Source organism: Narcine bancroftii, chromosome 8 (genome assembly GCF_036971445.1).
Source record: "Narcine bancroftii isolate sNarBan1 chromosome 8, sNarBan1.hap1, whole genome shotgun sequence".
Taxonomy (NCBI): Eukaryota; Metazoa; Chordata; class Chondrichthyes; order Torpediniformes; family Narcinidae; genus Narcine; species Narcine bancroftii.
The window spans coordinates 108,282,714-108,300,856 of record NC_091476.1 but is presented as its reverse complement, the minus strand read 5'-3'; the positions used below and the strand labels follow the sequence as shown (position 1 = coordinate 108,300,856).

The 18,143-nt window shown below is 39.8% G+C and overlaps 1 protein-coding gene across 3 annotated transcripts; it reads right to left on the bottom strand.

Annotated features, from left to right (window-relative positions):
• Nucleotides 1-1,635: 1,635 nt before the first annotated feature.
• On the bottom strand, nt 1,636-13,178 carry LOC138741153 (marginal zone B- and B1-cell-specific protein-like). Of its 3 annotated transcripts, none has more exons than XM_069894783.1 (6): nt 12,951-13,178; nt 8,750-8,807; nt 6,507-6,898; nt 4,153-4,274; nt 2,653-2,757; nt 1,636-2,363 (listed from the first exon to the last, which is right to left on the bottom strand). In XM_069894783.1, exons 3-6 carry the CDS (start codon nt 6,729-6,731, stop codon nt 2,198-2,200), a joined length of 618 nt encoding a protein of 205 aa, XP_069750884.1. In that variant the 5' UTR covers nt 6,732-6,898; nt 8,750-8,807; nt 12,951-13,178; the 3' UTR covers nt 1,636-2,197. The 3 variants fall into 3 exon arrangements, with proteins under 3 accessions (XP_069750884.1, XP_069750883.1, XP_069750885.1); XM_069894782.1 differs by having other exon boundaries at nt 8,765-8,807; XM_069894784.1 differs by lacking the exon at nt 8,750-8,807.
• Nucleotides 13,179-18,143: the final 4,965 nt, after the last annotated feature.

Genomic DNA, 18,143 nt, shown 5'->3' with positions numbered 1-18,143 from the left:
CATCGAACGTTACAGCACAGAAAAACAGGCCATTCGACCCTTCTGTGCCAACCAATAAGACTAGCTAGTCCCACTGACCTACTCTCATTCCATAATCCTCCAGACCTCTCCCATCCATGTATTTATCCAATTTATTTTTAAAATTCAAGATTGAATCTTCATTCACTACATCAGATGGCAGCTCATTCCACACTCATACCACTCTGAGTGAAAAATTTTCCCCTAATGTTCCCTTTATACCTCTCCCCTTTCAGCCTAAAGCTATGACCTCTCATATTTATCTTCCCCAATCTAAATGGAAACACCCTACTCGTATCTACTCTGTCTATACCCCTTATAATCTTATAAACCTCTATCAATCTCCCCTCATTCTTCTTTGTTGTAAGGAATATAGTCCTAACCTGTTTAATCTTTCCCAGAAAATCAAGTCCTGAAGACCCGGCAACATCTTATTAAATCTTCTCTGCACTCTTTCAATCTTATTGATATTTTTCCTGCTGCTGGGCGACCAGAACTGTACACAATATTCTAAGCATGGTCTCGCCAATGACTTAAATAACTTCAACATAACATCCCAACTTCTATATTCAATACTTTGATTTATAAAGGCTAAGATGCCAAAAGCTTTCTTTACAACCCTGTCCACAAAAGCTTTCTTTACAACCCTGTCCACATGAGACGACACCTTCAGGGAACAATTATATGCATTCCCAGATCTCTTTGCTCCTCCGCTCTCCTCAATGGTCTATCATTTACTGTGTATGTCCTACCCTGATTCACTCTTCCAAAACCTCACATTTACCTGCATTAAATTCCATCAGGTTCAAATTCACAGCTGGTCCAGGTCCCTCTGTAAGCATTGAAAATCTTCTTCACAGTCTACTAGGCCTCTTATCTTTCTTTCATCAGCAAACTTGTTGATCTAATTCACCACGCTATCATCTAGGTCATTTATATAGATAACAAACACTTATGGTCCTAACACAGATCCCTGAGGCACACCACTCGGCACAGACCTCCAGTCTGAGAAGCAACCATCCATCACCACTATTTTTTCTTAAACCAAGCAAATTTCGAGTCCAGTTTGCAACGTCCCCATGTATATAAAAATGCAAAAAGCAGAAACACAAAAGGATTTGATGATCCTGCACATAAAAACCATAAAGTTAGTATGCAACTGCAGCAGGTAATAGAAAAGGCTAATAGAAGCAGGAGGGTCTTACTGTAACTATAAAAGGTAGTAGTAAGACTACAAATAGACTAATATGAATAGTTTTTTTTTATCCCCTATTTAGGAAAATGTATGATTGCATTGGTGGCAGTTCAGAAAAGGTTCACCGAGTTATTGGAGGGATTGTCCAAGAGGAATGGTTAAACAGGTCAGCTATCTATTCATGAGAAAATCATAATGAAGCGTACAACATTCTTAGTGGGCTTGAAAATAAATACTGAGCATTTTCTCTTTTGGGTAAGCTGAGAACCAGCAAGCATGGTCTCAATATAAGGGTCATCCATTCAAGACTGAATATTCCCACCTGCAATCTGTGCATTTCCTGGAAATATCTCATAAAAAGCTCAAGCTTGGTGCATCATAATCTTGAAATTATATTTTAGAAATAATGACAACACTTGAAATTATGTTAAATATGTTTATTCATGTTGAATTTTGCTTTAAAAGTTTGAAATACAGTAAAACTACAGCTCTGACATCAACCATTGGCACAAATTCTAGGAGAACACTGGTCTCCAGCTCTTCCTGCCCATAATACATTGTATGCTATAGCCTCTGTAACTGGTAACCCTGAATGTAACATTAATGCATATTGTTAATTTTTTCCACTTTTTGATGAATACAATCAATTATCCATTTCAATCATGGGCTGTACATTTTTGGATATAATTTGTTTCCATGTATTCAAAATATATGTATGCTGGAATATTATGGAATGTGAAGTTTTGAAAACAGAACTAATCCTCAAGTTAAATAATATTTAATTGGATGAATGAATTTATTAAAGTACTTTTTATAACAAGGCAGATCTTAACTGATGTGAATTAGTCTGACTCATTTTTAGTTCCACTATTTTAATAAATGGAAATCTTGCATGTTACTGTGTCACCTTTGCTACCCCTCTTCACCTTTTTCATCCACCCTCAGCACGCCATATCCAATCTACACCTTTACAATGTTGGATGTTTATATTTCATCTTTAAATTTTGTTTGAAACTTTGTCTGCTTGGTGCAAGCTCCATTTTCACCATAGCAGAGAAAATCTTGCAAATAATCCCGATTTTTCCTGTATTCCTTGTAAATGTCCTCTTCTGTGAACTCTCCCAGGTAAGCCTGACACATTTTGAACAACCTGCAAGAATTACACAGAAATGTTAATGTGCACAAGACAAAGCATTTAATCTGATTTATATCCAAAGACAAATTCAAACCAAAAAGTGACATTTGAACAGACATTAAAGTTGCAAATTCAGGGTAGAAACTATCCAAAACAACTACACAATCAAACCAGAAACCTTCCCAGTTTAATTCTTCAACATATTCAACTACAATTGATATACTTTTGGGAACATTGAAACTTAGCAACTTAATGAAGATGTCACATTAAATATAATAATCTCTACATTCCTATTTTTAGTTACCTTCCAGGCCATGGACCACTCATCATCATTACTCCTGTAAAGTCTTCCATTTCCAATCCTGGGCTCGACAGGCGCTTAACACCATCCACCTCTATTACACCATGCCTATAAGGTGTAATTTAAAAAAAATATTGACACATGGTAGTGCTTTAGGGAAATTAAATTAGATGTTTATTAATAAATGTATTACCAAAACATATTCAATAAAATCTTTAGATTCATGTTGAATCTCTGGCAAACTTGCCAGGGCATGATCTTAGTTGAAGGCAGATACCACAGTACAAAAAAAAGCAAAACTCCTTATTCAAGTCACCATTCATTTTTGTGTTAGGCTATTGGCAAGAAGGAATAGCCAGGTTGTGACACTCCATTCATTGGGAAATAAATGAATACTGTGGGAGGACAAGGCCGAAGGGATTAATAAAGGACATTTACATTACCAAAGCAGAAGTTCTCAAGACTCATGGGTGGGAAGTGTTAACGACAGCTTCATGTGGAGTATCTCTCTCTTTCTCTCTGATTATCTATTTGTGTACCAATGAAAAACTTATTCTCAATTTCTTAACTCACTAGAAGTTCACAAGAAGCAACCTTGTTGGGATACAAAATTCCAATAGCTGGTAATAGAATTATATTTTTATATACAAATACAGGAAGCCTCCTTGTATCTGACACCTATAGGGATTGGTCGATGCCTGATAATAATGGGGATTTTACTGTAATTGTATTTTACCATGGAATATAAATGTTGTCAATCCACTCCTGCAGGGAGTTCGAGAAAATTTCTGTAATACTCCAATAGATTTTGTGAATAGATTACATGCCATTCAATTTTATGGAATTGAACTAAATGTTATTTCTTGAGAATACTACAAATTTTAGTTAAAGACACTTCTAGTCATGTACGGTTAGCGTAGAGTTTAGTGCAACACATTACAATGCCAGCAACCAAGGTTCGAATCTTGTGCTGTCTATAAGGAGTTTGCATGTCTGTGTGGGTTTCCTCCCATCCACTTTAAAAAATGGATAATGTCTTAAATCTCTGCACTATGATCTGTACATAGTTGAGGCATTTGTTATTCTCCAAAACACGTCTAGACATTTCCAATTATTTGTAATAGATTATATACAAATGATGTATAAAAATACACTTAGTCATGGATTAATTATTCAACGTTGCCAAACAATTGAGCATAATCTCATTTTAATGTTTATTTTAAACTTATTCTTTTATCTACATCACTACATATGACAAAGAAAGGAGTAAAAACACAAATTGCTGGAGAAGCTTAGCAGGTCAAAGTTTGAAAAAGGACTCAAGCCCAAAACATTAGTTATGCATCTTTGTTTTTGTTTCATAAATGACACGGTTTGACCTGTTAAGCTTCTCCAACATTTTGTGTTTTGACTTCAACTAAGTGTCTACAGAATTTTGTGATTTACTTCTGACAAAGAAAGGAAATATTTAATTTTAAAAGACAAATTGACCAGCAAACTCACCTATCCCAACTCTGAGAGCAACACTTCTCCAAAGCATCAATGTAATCAGATTCACTCAGTATTGTTTTCCCCTCTTTCACTGCAGCGATCTGAGATTCCCTCTTGGAAAGATATTCCTGCATCTTTTCCATAAAAGGTTGAACAATAATGGAAGCATCGTTTGACATTAATTTTGTAGAAGAAAAACCATTATTTCAATATTTATAATCTGATTTTCTTCTGGATGTTCTCTATTGGAAAAGTAATATTCATTCCTTACCCAAACCCTCTTCAATAAGAATACATATTTCCATATTTTTTCCATTTCCAAACTCTTTTAATATTATTTTTATTTTCAATAAATTGAAATTAGCTGTCCTTCATAATCAGAGAATTCTATTGGGAGCAAAATAATAGTAAAATAATAATAATCAGAATGATTTTATTTTGCAATATTTTCAAGATACCTGATATTTTCTCTATTAAAATTGTTAAGTGGCCTGTTTTGGACTGGCTTCATTAATTTGATTAATATACATTTTAATAAAAATGCAATGCTTCTCAGTAAATATACTTACAAAATGCAAGCAAAATTCAATAAACGATAGCAATGAATGTGTATTTAATCAAACAGTAAAATGCCATAAATTGGCATAAATTAGTTGCCCATTCTGAGCCAGCTCTTCAGCGCTTGACGGCCTGTTTTGCGGAAACTGCCAAAATGTTTGGCCTGGAAGTCAGCCTGAAGAAAACTGAGGTCCTCCATCAGCCAGCTCCCCACCATGACTACCAGCCCCCCCACATCTCCATCGGGCACACAAAACTCAAAACAGTCAACCAGTTTACCTATCTTGGCTGCACCATTTCATCGGATGCAAGGATCGACAACGAGATAGGCAACAGACTCGCCAAGGCAAATAGCGCCTTTGGAAGACTACACAAAAGAGTCTGGAAAAACAACCAACTGAAAAACCTCACAAAGATTAGTGTATACAGAGCCGTTGTCATACCCACACTCCTGTTCGGCTCCGAATCATGGGTCCTTTACCGGCATCACCTACGGCTCCTAGAACGCTTCCACCAGCGTTGTCTCCACTCCATCCTCAACATTCATTGGAGCGACTTCATCTCCAACATCGAAGTACTCGAGATGGCAGAGGCCGACAGCATCAAATCCACGCTGCTGAAGATCCAACTGCGCTGGGTAGGTCACGTCTCCAGAATGGAGGACCATCGCTTCCCAAGATCGTGTTATATGGCGAGCTCTCCACTGGCCACCGAGACATAGGTGCACAAAAGAAGAGGTACAAGGACTGCCTAAAGAAAGCTCTTGTTGCCTGCCACATTGACCACCGCCAGTGGGCTGATATCGCCTCAAACCGTGCATCTTGGCGCCTCACAGTTCGGCGGGCAGTAACCTCCTTTGAAGAAGACCACAGAGCCCACCTCACTGTCAAAAGACAAAGGAGGAAAAACCCAACACCCAACCCCAACCCACCAATTTTCCCTTGCAACCGCTGCAACTGTGTCTGCCTGTCCCGCATCGGACTTGTCAGCCACAAACGAGCCTGCAGCTGACGTGGACATTACCCCTCCATAAATGTTCGTCCGTGAAGCCAAGCCAAAGTTAAAAGAAAATGCCATACATCATAAATAGAAAATTTCAGTACTTTTTTAATTCATGCATTCTAAATGTATTCATGTTTTTTTTACTTATTCAAATTTGGTTGCAAGTTTTGTAATGGGGTCGTCCCCATTTTGTTTCTGTCATTCAATTCCTGAGAAAAATAGATCTATCAAATCAGAAAAAAAAACAAAGTTCCTAAGGCTTCCCAAAAAATTACCTACAAATATTCCTTCTAGATCCACTCACCAAGCCAAACCTGTTACAAATATTGTGTACTCCTTTTAGAGAAGTAAATGAAGAGATAATTTAAATTTGCTTAGCATCTACCCAATATACTATTGTATCTGATAAAGAAGCATTTTTGAACTGCAGTCAACATTATAATATAATGATTTTTGGATATCAACTTATTTTCCTTTTAGTATTGAAAGGACCAATGTCACTGAATTAATAAACAAACAGCGAAAAGCTGGAGGGACTCCGGTTCAGATAGCATCATTGAAGATAAATGGTCAATCAATGTGTCAGGTTGAAGTCTTTATCTCGATAGATTCAACCATGTGTAGTTTTTGTGTTTCAATGAACTGGATAAATTTCACTTTTGAACTACAAGCTTGGTGAACCTAGTTTAAAAAAATGATAAAGCAATGACAGTAATCATAGACTGGTCAATGGGAAAAAAATTGCATCTCTACATGAACATGTTTCAAAACATGGCATGAGTAGTATAACATAGAACTGAACTTACCTGATAAGAAATAGCTCTGCAAGAATCACATTTCAAATGATCAGGCATATGACTGGAGTGAAACTCTTCATCATTTAGATTTGGTGATTTCATCTCAAAAGTTCCCGATTTTTGAAACTGCCCTACAATTTGAGCATCAGACCATTTCTTGCTAACTTTCTGATGGACTCCAATGACCACAAAGGACAAACATAGAAGTAGAATTGCCAGAACAAGAATCTTCATGATAGCCAGTGTGTCAGTGCTCAGTGATATCTTCACTCAGTGTAATTAAACATTCTAGATTAAAGGCTGGTACTAAGTTTCCAATGCTTACGTGGAACAATGCTTAGTTTCCTTGTGCTGCACCAATGAGGAAATGAAAAGTTGCAGCTGTCTGAATTTAAAAGACTCTATAAAAGGGAGAGGAGAAAAGACAGTATCGTAAATATATAGTTTCTCAATTGTAACCAACATGTGTGTGTTTTATCATCTGCAAAATCACAATGGCTAATGATAGTTTAGAAGGGCTTCGAGAATATTTGTCATTCTTTCCCAGAACAATTCACTATTCTTTACATTTTCTGGTCACTTTTATACATAAATCATCTCAAATTTGGGAGATAATATGCTGCTCTGGCCTCAATTAGTGCTTATCTAAACCAGCCAAAAAATTATCATCTCATTATCTAAATAATGCAAGAAGCTTTGAGAGCTAAGTTGATGTTGGTGTCTGAGTATTTATTCATAAAAGGTTAATGTGCTTAGTGATTTGTCACGACAGGAAAGGTTACAAATCAGGAAGAGTAGACCACTCACCCCTCAATTCTGCTCTGATATTGACTAAGACCACGATTCATATTTTCAAACAGTGGCCACTAGTTCTGGATAACCTCACATAAGGAAACATCTTCTCCACATCTACCTAAAAACTCCTCAGGATCTTTTATGTTTCAGTCAAGCTCCTCTCAATCATCTAAACAGTGGAAACAACCCAAGATAGGTGAGCCTGTCCTTTCCCAGTATTAGTCGGGTAAATCTTCTCTGATCTAATTCTAAATATGAGAAACTCCATATGTGGTCCTATCAATGCTCTATACAACCTCCCCACATCTCTTCCCCTGGCAATAAATGACAACATTGTTCATTTATTATTTACTGCACTTGCACACTAACCTTTTATGAATGACACACTCAGATGCCAATATCAACTTATCTTTCAAAGCTTCTCACACCATTTCAATAATGTGGTCCATTTATTATTTTGAAATTTTTAAAATGTAATTTAAAACAAATTACATTTAGCCTTATAGCATGGCACCCAATTATACCCAATTGATCTACAATCCCTGTACATTTTGAAGGGTGGGAGGAAACCCACATGGACATTGGGAAAGCGTACAAACTCTTTAAAGATAGTGCCAGATTTGAACCCACGTCACTAGCTCTGTAATAGCATTGCACTAAGCGCTGCCAAATGGACATTTTCTAATTTACCCATAATTTATCCCATTTACCAAACCTTTGCCCATCCATTCAACCAAGCAATCTCTTTGTAGACTCCTCTCCACAATTTACTTTGATAACTATCTTTCTGTCATGTGCAAATAAAGAAACAGTAACTTCAGTGCCTTCATCTAAGTTCTGTCAATTACATTAATTGCAAAATGTTAGGGCCCTTAATGAATTCTGTGTCACAACTAACCTTTTATACCTATTCTGTTTTCTGTTAACACCCCAATATCACATCCACACCAATATTTCAATGAGAGAAATAGCACCTCCTCTTCTGACCACATTACATCTTTCTGAACAAATTTCAGGTCATCAACATTTCCAATTATTTCTCGTGTTTCCAAACATCAAGGGATTTTGCCACTACATAGGCAGTCTAAAAAGGAATGTGCAGGAATTTTGAGTCAATTCCTGCACTGTGATTTATCCTCCACAACCCCTACAACTTTTTGGAGGAAGCCTGCAGTATAAATTATACCGTAAAAATTTGTTGTTGGTCATTCACTCTACTGCACATCCAACCACCGGGACTATTGCACTCAGGTACTTGCAGTGCAAAAAGACACCCAGTGTGAACGACCACACAGGCAATAATTATATTAACCTTTTCAGTGATTTTCTCACCATTGCAGTCTAAAAAAACATAAACCAGTCCTCCACGTTCCTTTTGTAATTTCGTTCAGTGTTTGGAATGCTCCAAACTGATCCTTTGTTGCTTATCACAACCATTTTATATTTTGCATTCATACCTCCTCCAGACTGACCTTTCTTTGCCTAATGGAATATTTTCACCTCCTCCAGGCTGACCTTTTGAAAAGAGAAACACAGAAGGCTGCAGACTGTAATTGTGGTAAAAACATAAGAATGCAGGAGGAAGTAAGCAGGTTTCAGTGTCCATAGGAAGTAAAGATATATAAGCAATGTTTCAGGCCTGAATTTTGGTCTTTTTACCTTTTTGGTCAACATTCCTTTAACTTGCCCAATCATTTTTATGCCACTGTAAGTATGCTGCCTTTCAGCCTATCACAGAAATTCCACAGTATTCAAACCTCCACTCTCTATCTAAATGCTGTTAGTCTCAGTTCTGATGAAAGGAAATTAGAGTGAAATGTTCATTGAGTTTGTCTCCTCAGACGTTGCTGAATTCAGTGAGCATTCACTGTACTTCCATTTTTATATGGGTTCTAGAGAACTTAAATACTTTGTTTTCCACTGGCAGCAATTTTAAAGTTTACTGTAATCTTTTAAATACAATTGTTTCCATTGATCTGCACATATTTCAAGCTGCAAATGGTAAATCTTGAATTGAAAACGATTGTTCACATTTGTTTATTTGTTTAGATGCATATGTATCTTCATGAGTAATTTTCTTGCTGCACTCTCAGGAAAGATAATCTCATGGTTGTATGTGATGTCATTGCATGTACTCTGACAATAAATCTGAACTGTTTAAAATTGAAGTTTACTTGACACTGCAGAGATATTTTGCAGACCCATAAAATTTAAAATGGGTTTTAAAAATATACACATAAATGAACTCCATTATCTAAAAGACCACGTGGCCTACACCTGTTCCCATGTGTGATCTTGTATTTATCGATTGTTTTCAAGATTAATGGGTCCGACACATCGCTTGGAGTGGCAGGCTACTAGTGCTCACACTGCACAAGGACTTAACTGTGTGTAATTATTTGGGAGCAAATTTGACCCTGCCTAGTGATAAATAAAATGGTGCATTGATTATAAAAAGTTTGTGTTAACCTCCAAAAATATCACTTACCCCTAAAACCCCAATCTAAAGCCGAGTCTTTTCTGGTTCACTCTTTAAGAAATTAAAGCAAATCAAGAAAATGATTTTTTTTTAAATGGTGAGAGGAGGAACAATGTTGATGCTCAAAGTGAGCTGGATATACCCAAGTGAAACACGAAAGTCTGCAGACACTGTAATTGTGGTAAAAACACACTGAAATGCTGGAGGAACTCAGTTGGTCTCTCAGTATCCATAGGAGATGATATACTGCCGATGTTTCAGGCCTGAGCCCTTCTTCAAGGAATAAGCAAAATGGGGCAGAAGCAGGAAACTTCAGAATGCAGAGTTATTAAATGGATATGATAAGGGGCAAGGTGTTATTGATTATGTCTGTGCGAAAGAAGTCAAGGAAAAGGGAGAGAGACAGAGCTGGGGGAAGGCGATGGGGTTGGAGGGGAGATAAAGTAAAGCCAGAGAAGTCAATATTAATGCCATCTGGTTGGAGGTTGACCATTTGGAAGATGAGGTGTTGTTCCTCCAATTTGCAGTTGGTCTCAGTCTGGCTGTGCATGGACAGATACGTCAGCAAGGGAATAGAAATAGGTGGCCACTGGGCGATCTAAGCTATTGCAGCAGTCAGTGCCGAGGTGCTTAACAAAGCGATCGCCCAGTCTGTGCCCATTCTCTCTGATGTAGAAGAAACCACAACGGGAGCACCAGATGCAGTCATCACACCAAAATGCTGGAGGAACTCAGCTGGTTTTTCAGCATCCATAAGAGACAAAGATATACTGCTGACATTTCAAGCCTGAGCCCCTTCTTTAAGGAATAAGCAGAATGAACAAAAAAACAGGAAATCTCTGAATACTGACAATAGCCTCTTTTAAATTGTAGCATCTGGGAAGCCCTCCTGGGACTAAGGTACAATTACTAGGGCAAAGGTGTTGCAAGCACCTTTTAAATTGCAGGGGAATCTGTCCATTAAATTTCCAACCCAGCAATTTAAGGGGGATCCCACCCCTGCAATGACACGTCATGTGCTCACTGGAAGTACTGCCGGATGTTTTGATGCTAGCTGCCTGGTGACACACGCATGCAAGCACTGACATCACCAGAATAAGTGGGTCGGCCATTTTCATTTTCAAATCCCCTGTGGACCCGACCTAGGTAAATTTAACTGGGTTCCCTGAGTACTTCTGAGGTAGGTCAGGAACCCGTTGGATTCTGATGGGGTTGACTGGGTCAGACCCTTTCTAACTGCCGTGTAACTGGGGTGCTAACTGGGCAAATTGCCTGGTTAACCCCATTTTACGCAGCAGTTTTAAAGGGCCTAATGCTGGCTGGGGGAGGAATCCAGACTAATAAAATATGTTAATTGGATATGATCAGGGGAGAGGTGAGAATTGATTATGTTTGTGCAAAAGGAGACATGGAAAAGGGAGAGGGACAGAGCTGGGGGAAGGCTCCTTTACTCCATTATCAACATATCTGCCCTGGCCCCCTCTGCAACAAGGGCAGGATTCCTCTTGACCTCACATACAACCCCACCAACCTCTGCATCAAACACATCCTCCTCTGCCAATTCCTCCACGACACACAAAATCCCCTCCTTTACTCTCCGCCTTCCGCAGGGACCGTTCCCTCTGTGACACCCTTGTCCACATCTCCCTCCCCACCAATCATCCCTTTGGTACCTACCCTGTAACTGCAGGATGCTCCAATTTTGTGCCCATACCTCCTCTCTCACCACCATTCTGACCCCCAAACAGTCCTTCCAAGCGAAGCCACATTTCACTTGTGAATCTGCAGGGTTCACCGAGTGCTCCCGTTGTGGTCTCCTCTACATTGGAGAGACTGGACACAATCTGGAAGATCAGTTTGTTGAGCACCTGGGCTCTGTCCGTTGCAATAGTGTGTATCTCCCAGTGGCCATCCATTTTAATTCCCCATCCCATTCCCTTGCTGACATACCTGTTCATGGACTCATATACTGCCAGACTGAAACCACCGCAAATTGGAGGAACAACACCTCATTTTCTGAGTGGGCATCCTCCAACTGGATGGCATTAATAGCAACTTCTCTGGCTTTTGTTAAATGACCTTCCCCACCTCAATTTTTCACCCTGCTCTGTCTGTCTCCCTTTACGTTGTCCCCTTCCCGCACAGACCTAATCAATTCTCACCTCTCCCTTATCATATCCAATCAACTTTTTGTTAGTCTGGATTCTATCTCCCACCCCAGCCAGCATTTTCTGTATTTAGAGATTTCGTATTATTTTGCTCATTCTGCTTACTTCTTGAAGAAGGACTCAGGCCCAAAAAGGGAGCAATATAACTTCAACTCCTATGGACATGGCAAGACTGGCTGAGTTCGTTCAGCATTTCAGTGTTTTTACCTGGATATACCTGTACACAAGTCAGTCAAATTTAACATGCAGTTTCAACTAGTTATAAAGGAAGCTGGGTCTGTTTGCCCTTATTGCTAGAGAATTTGTGGGAGTGCAGAGCAACCATGGTGAGACAACATCTGGTGTAATAACTATGCATCAGGAAGGGCTCTGCCCCAAAACCTTGACTCCCTTTAGCTTCCTATGTATGCTAGTTTTTCCAGCACTTTTGAGTATTGAGCTGGAAGTGGAGATTAGCCCTAAGCCACTTTCAGGTGGCCAGAATACCCGAATGTAAAGCCGCCTAAAATATCCCAATGCGGCTGCCGGGAGGGCACCTGAAAGTGGAAAACCTGTCCCCGAGGAGCACTTACTCAACCCACCTCGGGGAGGTATATTCTGTGCTTCCGAGCGCTCTCCCTAGGCACCTGAAAGCAGCAAGGCAAAGGCTAGCAGCTTTCAGGTGCCTAGCAGTGGGTGGACTGATGACCTGTGCTGGCCGACCCAGCCCTGATGTCCCGTGCTGGCCACTCCAGCCCCATAGTTCCGCACCGGCCCCTCCAGCCCTGACGTCCCACACTGGGGGGTGGGCTCCAGTTTCCTCCCACCGTTCAAAATGTACCAGGGCTGTAGGTTAATGGGGTGTAAATTGGCCCAAATGGCCTGTTACTGTGCTGTATGTCTAAATTTTAAAAAAATTAAATTTAATAAATGCCCAAACAGTTCAGAATTTGATCAAAATGTTCACAAATAAAATCTAACAAGGCCTATATAATATTTTGAAATACAAAATTGCAAAAAAAACAAACCAACCTCAATTTTAAATCTTATTTAGTACATATTATTGAATGACTATTAGAAATCTTCAGTGTAAACTCTTCCAGCTGTAAGAAATACGAATAATTCCCTAGCCATCAAACTCATCCAATCTTGGCACCACTTCCAATTCCCGCGCTCACCGAGACGGGAACGCCCCTGCGGATTGCCATGAGCTAAACGGCGGCCCGATAGGGGAGAGCGTCGGTCCATCAGAAGGTCCCGCAGCGTGATTGGCCGACATCTTATTCTACGTCGTTATTGACGCATGAACGCGTTTTTTTTTAACTGTCATGCGAGTCATCCACGCGGAGCAACCAACCGTTTGCGTCTTGCGAAGCACACGAGCTTGATTACGTCACGCGTCCAAGTTCGGGTGAAGAGGCGTGGTTGTGGATGCAGTCGCAGTGTGGAGCGGAAGTATGCTGGTTTAAAGCGGGGCGCCACGTCATCTATCACTCCACATGAAGCTCAACGTGGTATACATTTCGTTTTGATGTGGTTAATGCTGCTGTTTGCAACCTGAGTTTATACCTCTCCAAAGTAGCAATTTGCTTTTTTTTTTGCGGCAATATGTTTAATTTTTGTTTTAGAACATAGAATCTGAAGAGTTATGGACTGGATGCAGCTCAATGGGGCTAGCAGAATAATGTTTTGGCACAGACCAGAAGGCCTGAATGGCCTATTTGCTGTGTTGTACTATAGATCTATGAACGTTACACCCCTTTGGCCCATGATGTGCCGACCTAACAAAAATAAACCTAAATTCTCCTACCTCCTAAACCCTCTATTTTCCTTTCATCGAGTGCCTATTGTTCCAGCCTCCACCACCACCACAACAATGCATTCAAGACACCCACAATTCTGTGTCAAAAAAAACTTGGCCCTGATATCTAAACCTGCCTCCCTTCACTTTGTACAGCTGTGCCCTGGTGTTTTCCACTCTTGCCTGGGAGAAGGGTGCTGGCTGTCCACCTATTTATTATGCTTTTTACGCAGAAATCGCACGATATCGCCATAGGGAAAACCCAGCATTAAGCCAGCTTGAGTCGTTTACACTGATATAAGCAAAGCTGGCATAATGCCAGGTCAGTGTGTCTTTTTACACAGCAACTCGGCATTCTGGGAGCAAAATAGGCAGGGTGAGTAACACAATAGTGTCGGTGTCTAGTGGCACGTACAACATATGGTATTTGATGGCATATTAGACATATTTCCTAAAAAATGGCTCAAAAATATTCCCTGGTTTTATATGCAAAGTTGAAATTGGGGTGATAATAGTGAGTAATGCCGACAGTGACCGTCATCACTGAGTGACTCTCTAGCATCACCGCGATCTATTGTTGGGGGCTGGTGGTGGGCTGTCAGGAGACTCTCCCGGCAGCGTGCTGTCGGTCCCTGTGCTGGTCATTGTAGTGTTGAGAAAGTATCAGGTGTGGACACAAGGGTTTACAATCAAATGTTACTTTTATTAACATGCACAATGTATAAAAGAGCATGGGAAAATACATTCACAATTTAATAAAATATACATGTACAATTTATAAAATAGTGTGGGAAAATCTACTGCAAGTATTGATTTATAGCAGTGGATTTCAAACTTTTTCTTTCCACTCACATGCTACCTTAAGTAATCCCAGGGGGAGTGGGCTTCAGACTGTTCAAACTGAGGACAGTCTTGCTCATAGCACCAGGTGAAGAGAAACATCGGGGGCCAGCTGAGAGTGGGGTGGTGGGATCAGTGTAGGGGCTGGCCTTTTATCACTCCCTAACATTAATCTCCTCTCAATATCGGAAGGTCTGTCAGTGACTGTCTTAAATACATTCAGTAACTGAGCATTTACACCCTCTTTCTGTAGAGTTCCAGATTCAGTACCCTTTGATTCATACTTTTTATCTTAATCATGAATGATCAAGCCTCATTTTGAAGACCAGTAACCACCCAACATCTGTCCTGTGAAAACTATGAATTATCTAGTTATGAATTAAATCATCCCTCATTCTCCCAGCAACACATCAGTGCTTCACCCACCTAACGAAAGGTGAGTCTAGTAGAGGATGCATCAACATTTCACCACCAGCTCATTTCTTCTACAGGTCATTTCAGACTTCTACATTTATGGGACCATGCATAGACATCTGAGATGGGTTAATCCAGTATTCCTTAGTGAATTATTTGCTGTCAGCCAGATTGACTCTGCCTTTTACCTTTGTATAATTGTGGGCTGCCAGGATGGAGTGGGACAGGGTGTTATTATTAAAAATATTTTTCCTGTTTTCCTACTTATATATTTTGTCCATAAATACACTTAAAAAAATATGGTATACATACACATCCTTACCTGAGTTGGTCCCGAATGAAAGATTGCCCTTTTATTTAGATGCCATTCCAGTGCTGTTACTACCTCTGTTGCAGAAAAAAGCTGAAACTGAAATGACCCCCCCCCCGCATTCCATGTTGGTGCTTTTTAAACAGCAGATGTAGCATAAAAAAGCCTTGAATATCCCAGAACAAAGTGGCTGTATATACAGCACTTATGCTTCTCATAATCTTGTGGACCTCTATTAAGCATCCTCTCATCCTAGCTGTTAAACTTGCCTCAAGACATATTTTCCAATCCAGGCAACATTCTGGAGAATCTCCTCTGCACCCTCTCCATTGCCTCCACATCCTTCCTATATTGATGTGACCAGAACTGAAAACAATATTCTAGGTGTGGTTTAATCAGATATTTGTAGAATTGCCATATTACCCCCAAACTCCTGAACTCAATCCCCTGACTAATGAAGCCCAGCATATCATAGGCCTTTTTAACTATCCAATTACCTATGTGGCAATCTTGAGAGATCTATGGATTTGGACCCCATGTTCTCTCTTGTGATGTTTCTTTTATTGTAATAAAAAAAAATAGGGTTGTTTTGATTGAAATTTTATTAACAACTTACTACCTCATGGGACATCCATTTTGCAACTAACCCAAGATGGATCTGCCAACTCCGTCTAGTGGTCAGGAGGATCACTAACTCCCAATAACCACATCCCCTTTCCTTAATATATTCAATCTAATAACATTACACATTAAATGGTAAAGCAGAGAAAGGAGTTCATTTTGATTTAAAGTTAAACATACACAACACAAGATTTAAGTGTGCAGTTCTTTTTCGATTAGAGATTCAACCTGTTGGATGCTGAGATAATGCATGTGGATCTTCTCAACACAGGTGCATATGTCATCTCCACTGGTCCATTACTGTCTAGCACTGGTGGTGTTTACTCTGCTGCTGTGTCGGCTGGATCTTCTGCATTTGTTCTTGCAGCGTCATTTGCGTTTTCAGCAGATTCTTTTGGTTCCTCCTCAGCATTTGACCAACCTCTGTTATGACAGTGTAGGATCTTGGATTTACTTGCCTTCTTATCCCAGGTGTTGGAATCTCCGAATCTCACTGTGTTGTGTTGTGCCAGTGGCCCTAAGCTTCTTGCTGACTTTTCATAGTTTGCTTTTGTCTCCCTTGCAGATGCTTTTGTTTATTTTTACATCTTTGTCTTTTGTTGGGTCTGCAGAGCAGAGAAGTGTGATGTGTAGTCTAAGAGCTCAGTGAGTGATATGCCATGTTGAAGTGGTGAAGTTCAGTAATTCAACAGCTAGATAAGGATCTGAGCAAATGTCTTGTGCTTTCTTGAACAATTGTTTAAATATGAGAACTCTTTTCTCTGCTTTACCATTTAACTGGGGATCCAGAGGACTTGAAGTTATATGTCAAAAATCTGCTAAGTCCTGGAATTCTCTACAACTGTAGCATGGTTTATTGTCATTGTAGACAATTTAAGGAATTTCATGTCTTGCAAAGATCTATTTCATATACTATATTTGATCACACAGGTAGCAGACATGTTGGGAAGCAGAGCAATCTCAGGATACTTCTATAGATAGTCAATAATCAGCATATAATTATTTCCATCCTGCTGGAACAGATCAGACCCAACTTTCTGCCATGGCTCTTCTGGGGAGACAGTTATAATCATGGGTTCCTCTTCGTGTGATGCTTCATAATAGCTTGAGACTATTCTGTCAACGTCAGCATTTATCCCTGGCCAATAAATAGCAGTTCTGGCCCTCCTCTTCCACTTTCCATTCTAAGATGCCCATCATGCATTCTTTTCAGCATCTCTTATCGAAGTGATTGAGGAATAATAATTCTGCTCTAGCTGAGTAGAAGCCCATTGACAACACTCAGCTCAGCTCTGATGTTTTAGTATTGCTGACATCTCTAGGCAATCCTTCATTCAAATTGTTGATGACCTTCTGTATAACTTGTGTCCTTTTCTGTTTCAGCTGCTATCTACCAGATATGGGAAGAGATTCAGTGATGAGATTCACATCTGTGGAACTCTCATTGGTGCTTTACTCTGCGTTGTGGCCCTGGATAACTCATCAGCCAGCACATTAAGTTTCCCTGGTGTGTATACCAGTTCAAAGTCATAACGGTGTGAGTAAGGCGGGCATGGCAATTCAAAAGGACCAATTAGCACGACAACCAACTGTAGGAATTTACTTTGAACCAATCAAATGAGCAGGTCTGATAAGAGGCTGTCAATCATCTGTAGCAATGCAATTTGTACTTAGAAGCAATTGCATTGGGTAAGAATGTATTGTGTGAACTTTTGATTGGGCAAAATGTAACTCTGCCCATGTTTGATCAAGACAAAGGGAAAGCTTTGAAATAGATGGTCAGTCTCTGCCAGCTTTCATAGAGAGAGAATCTTTGTGAGACTGTACTGATAACTCATAATAATGAAAGTTTTGGTAATGTCATTTCGTAGAGTCCACCAAAAGAACCGGAATTCACAGGTGCAGCTTTGATCAGTCTTTGGATTCACAGCGACATCTCACTGAGATTTTTCTTGATTATAGGTATTAATGGCTTGTGGTCTATCTCTGCCAGGAATGTTGGTAGACCATACACATAGCTCTGGAATTTCTCGAGTCCATAGACCAGACCTAGGCACTCTTTCTCTTTCTGCGCATATTGACATTCAGATGTGGTCATTGTCCTTGAAGTGTATGCATCTGGCATCCAATTTTCTCCCACAGCCTGAAGTCTTATGGCACCTATTCCATCCTTTGAAGTATCCATAGATATTTTCATTCTCCTGGATTGCTCAAAGAACATCAAAAGCACTGGTTCTGT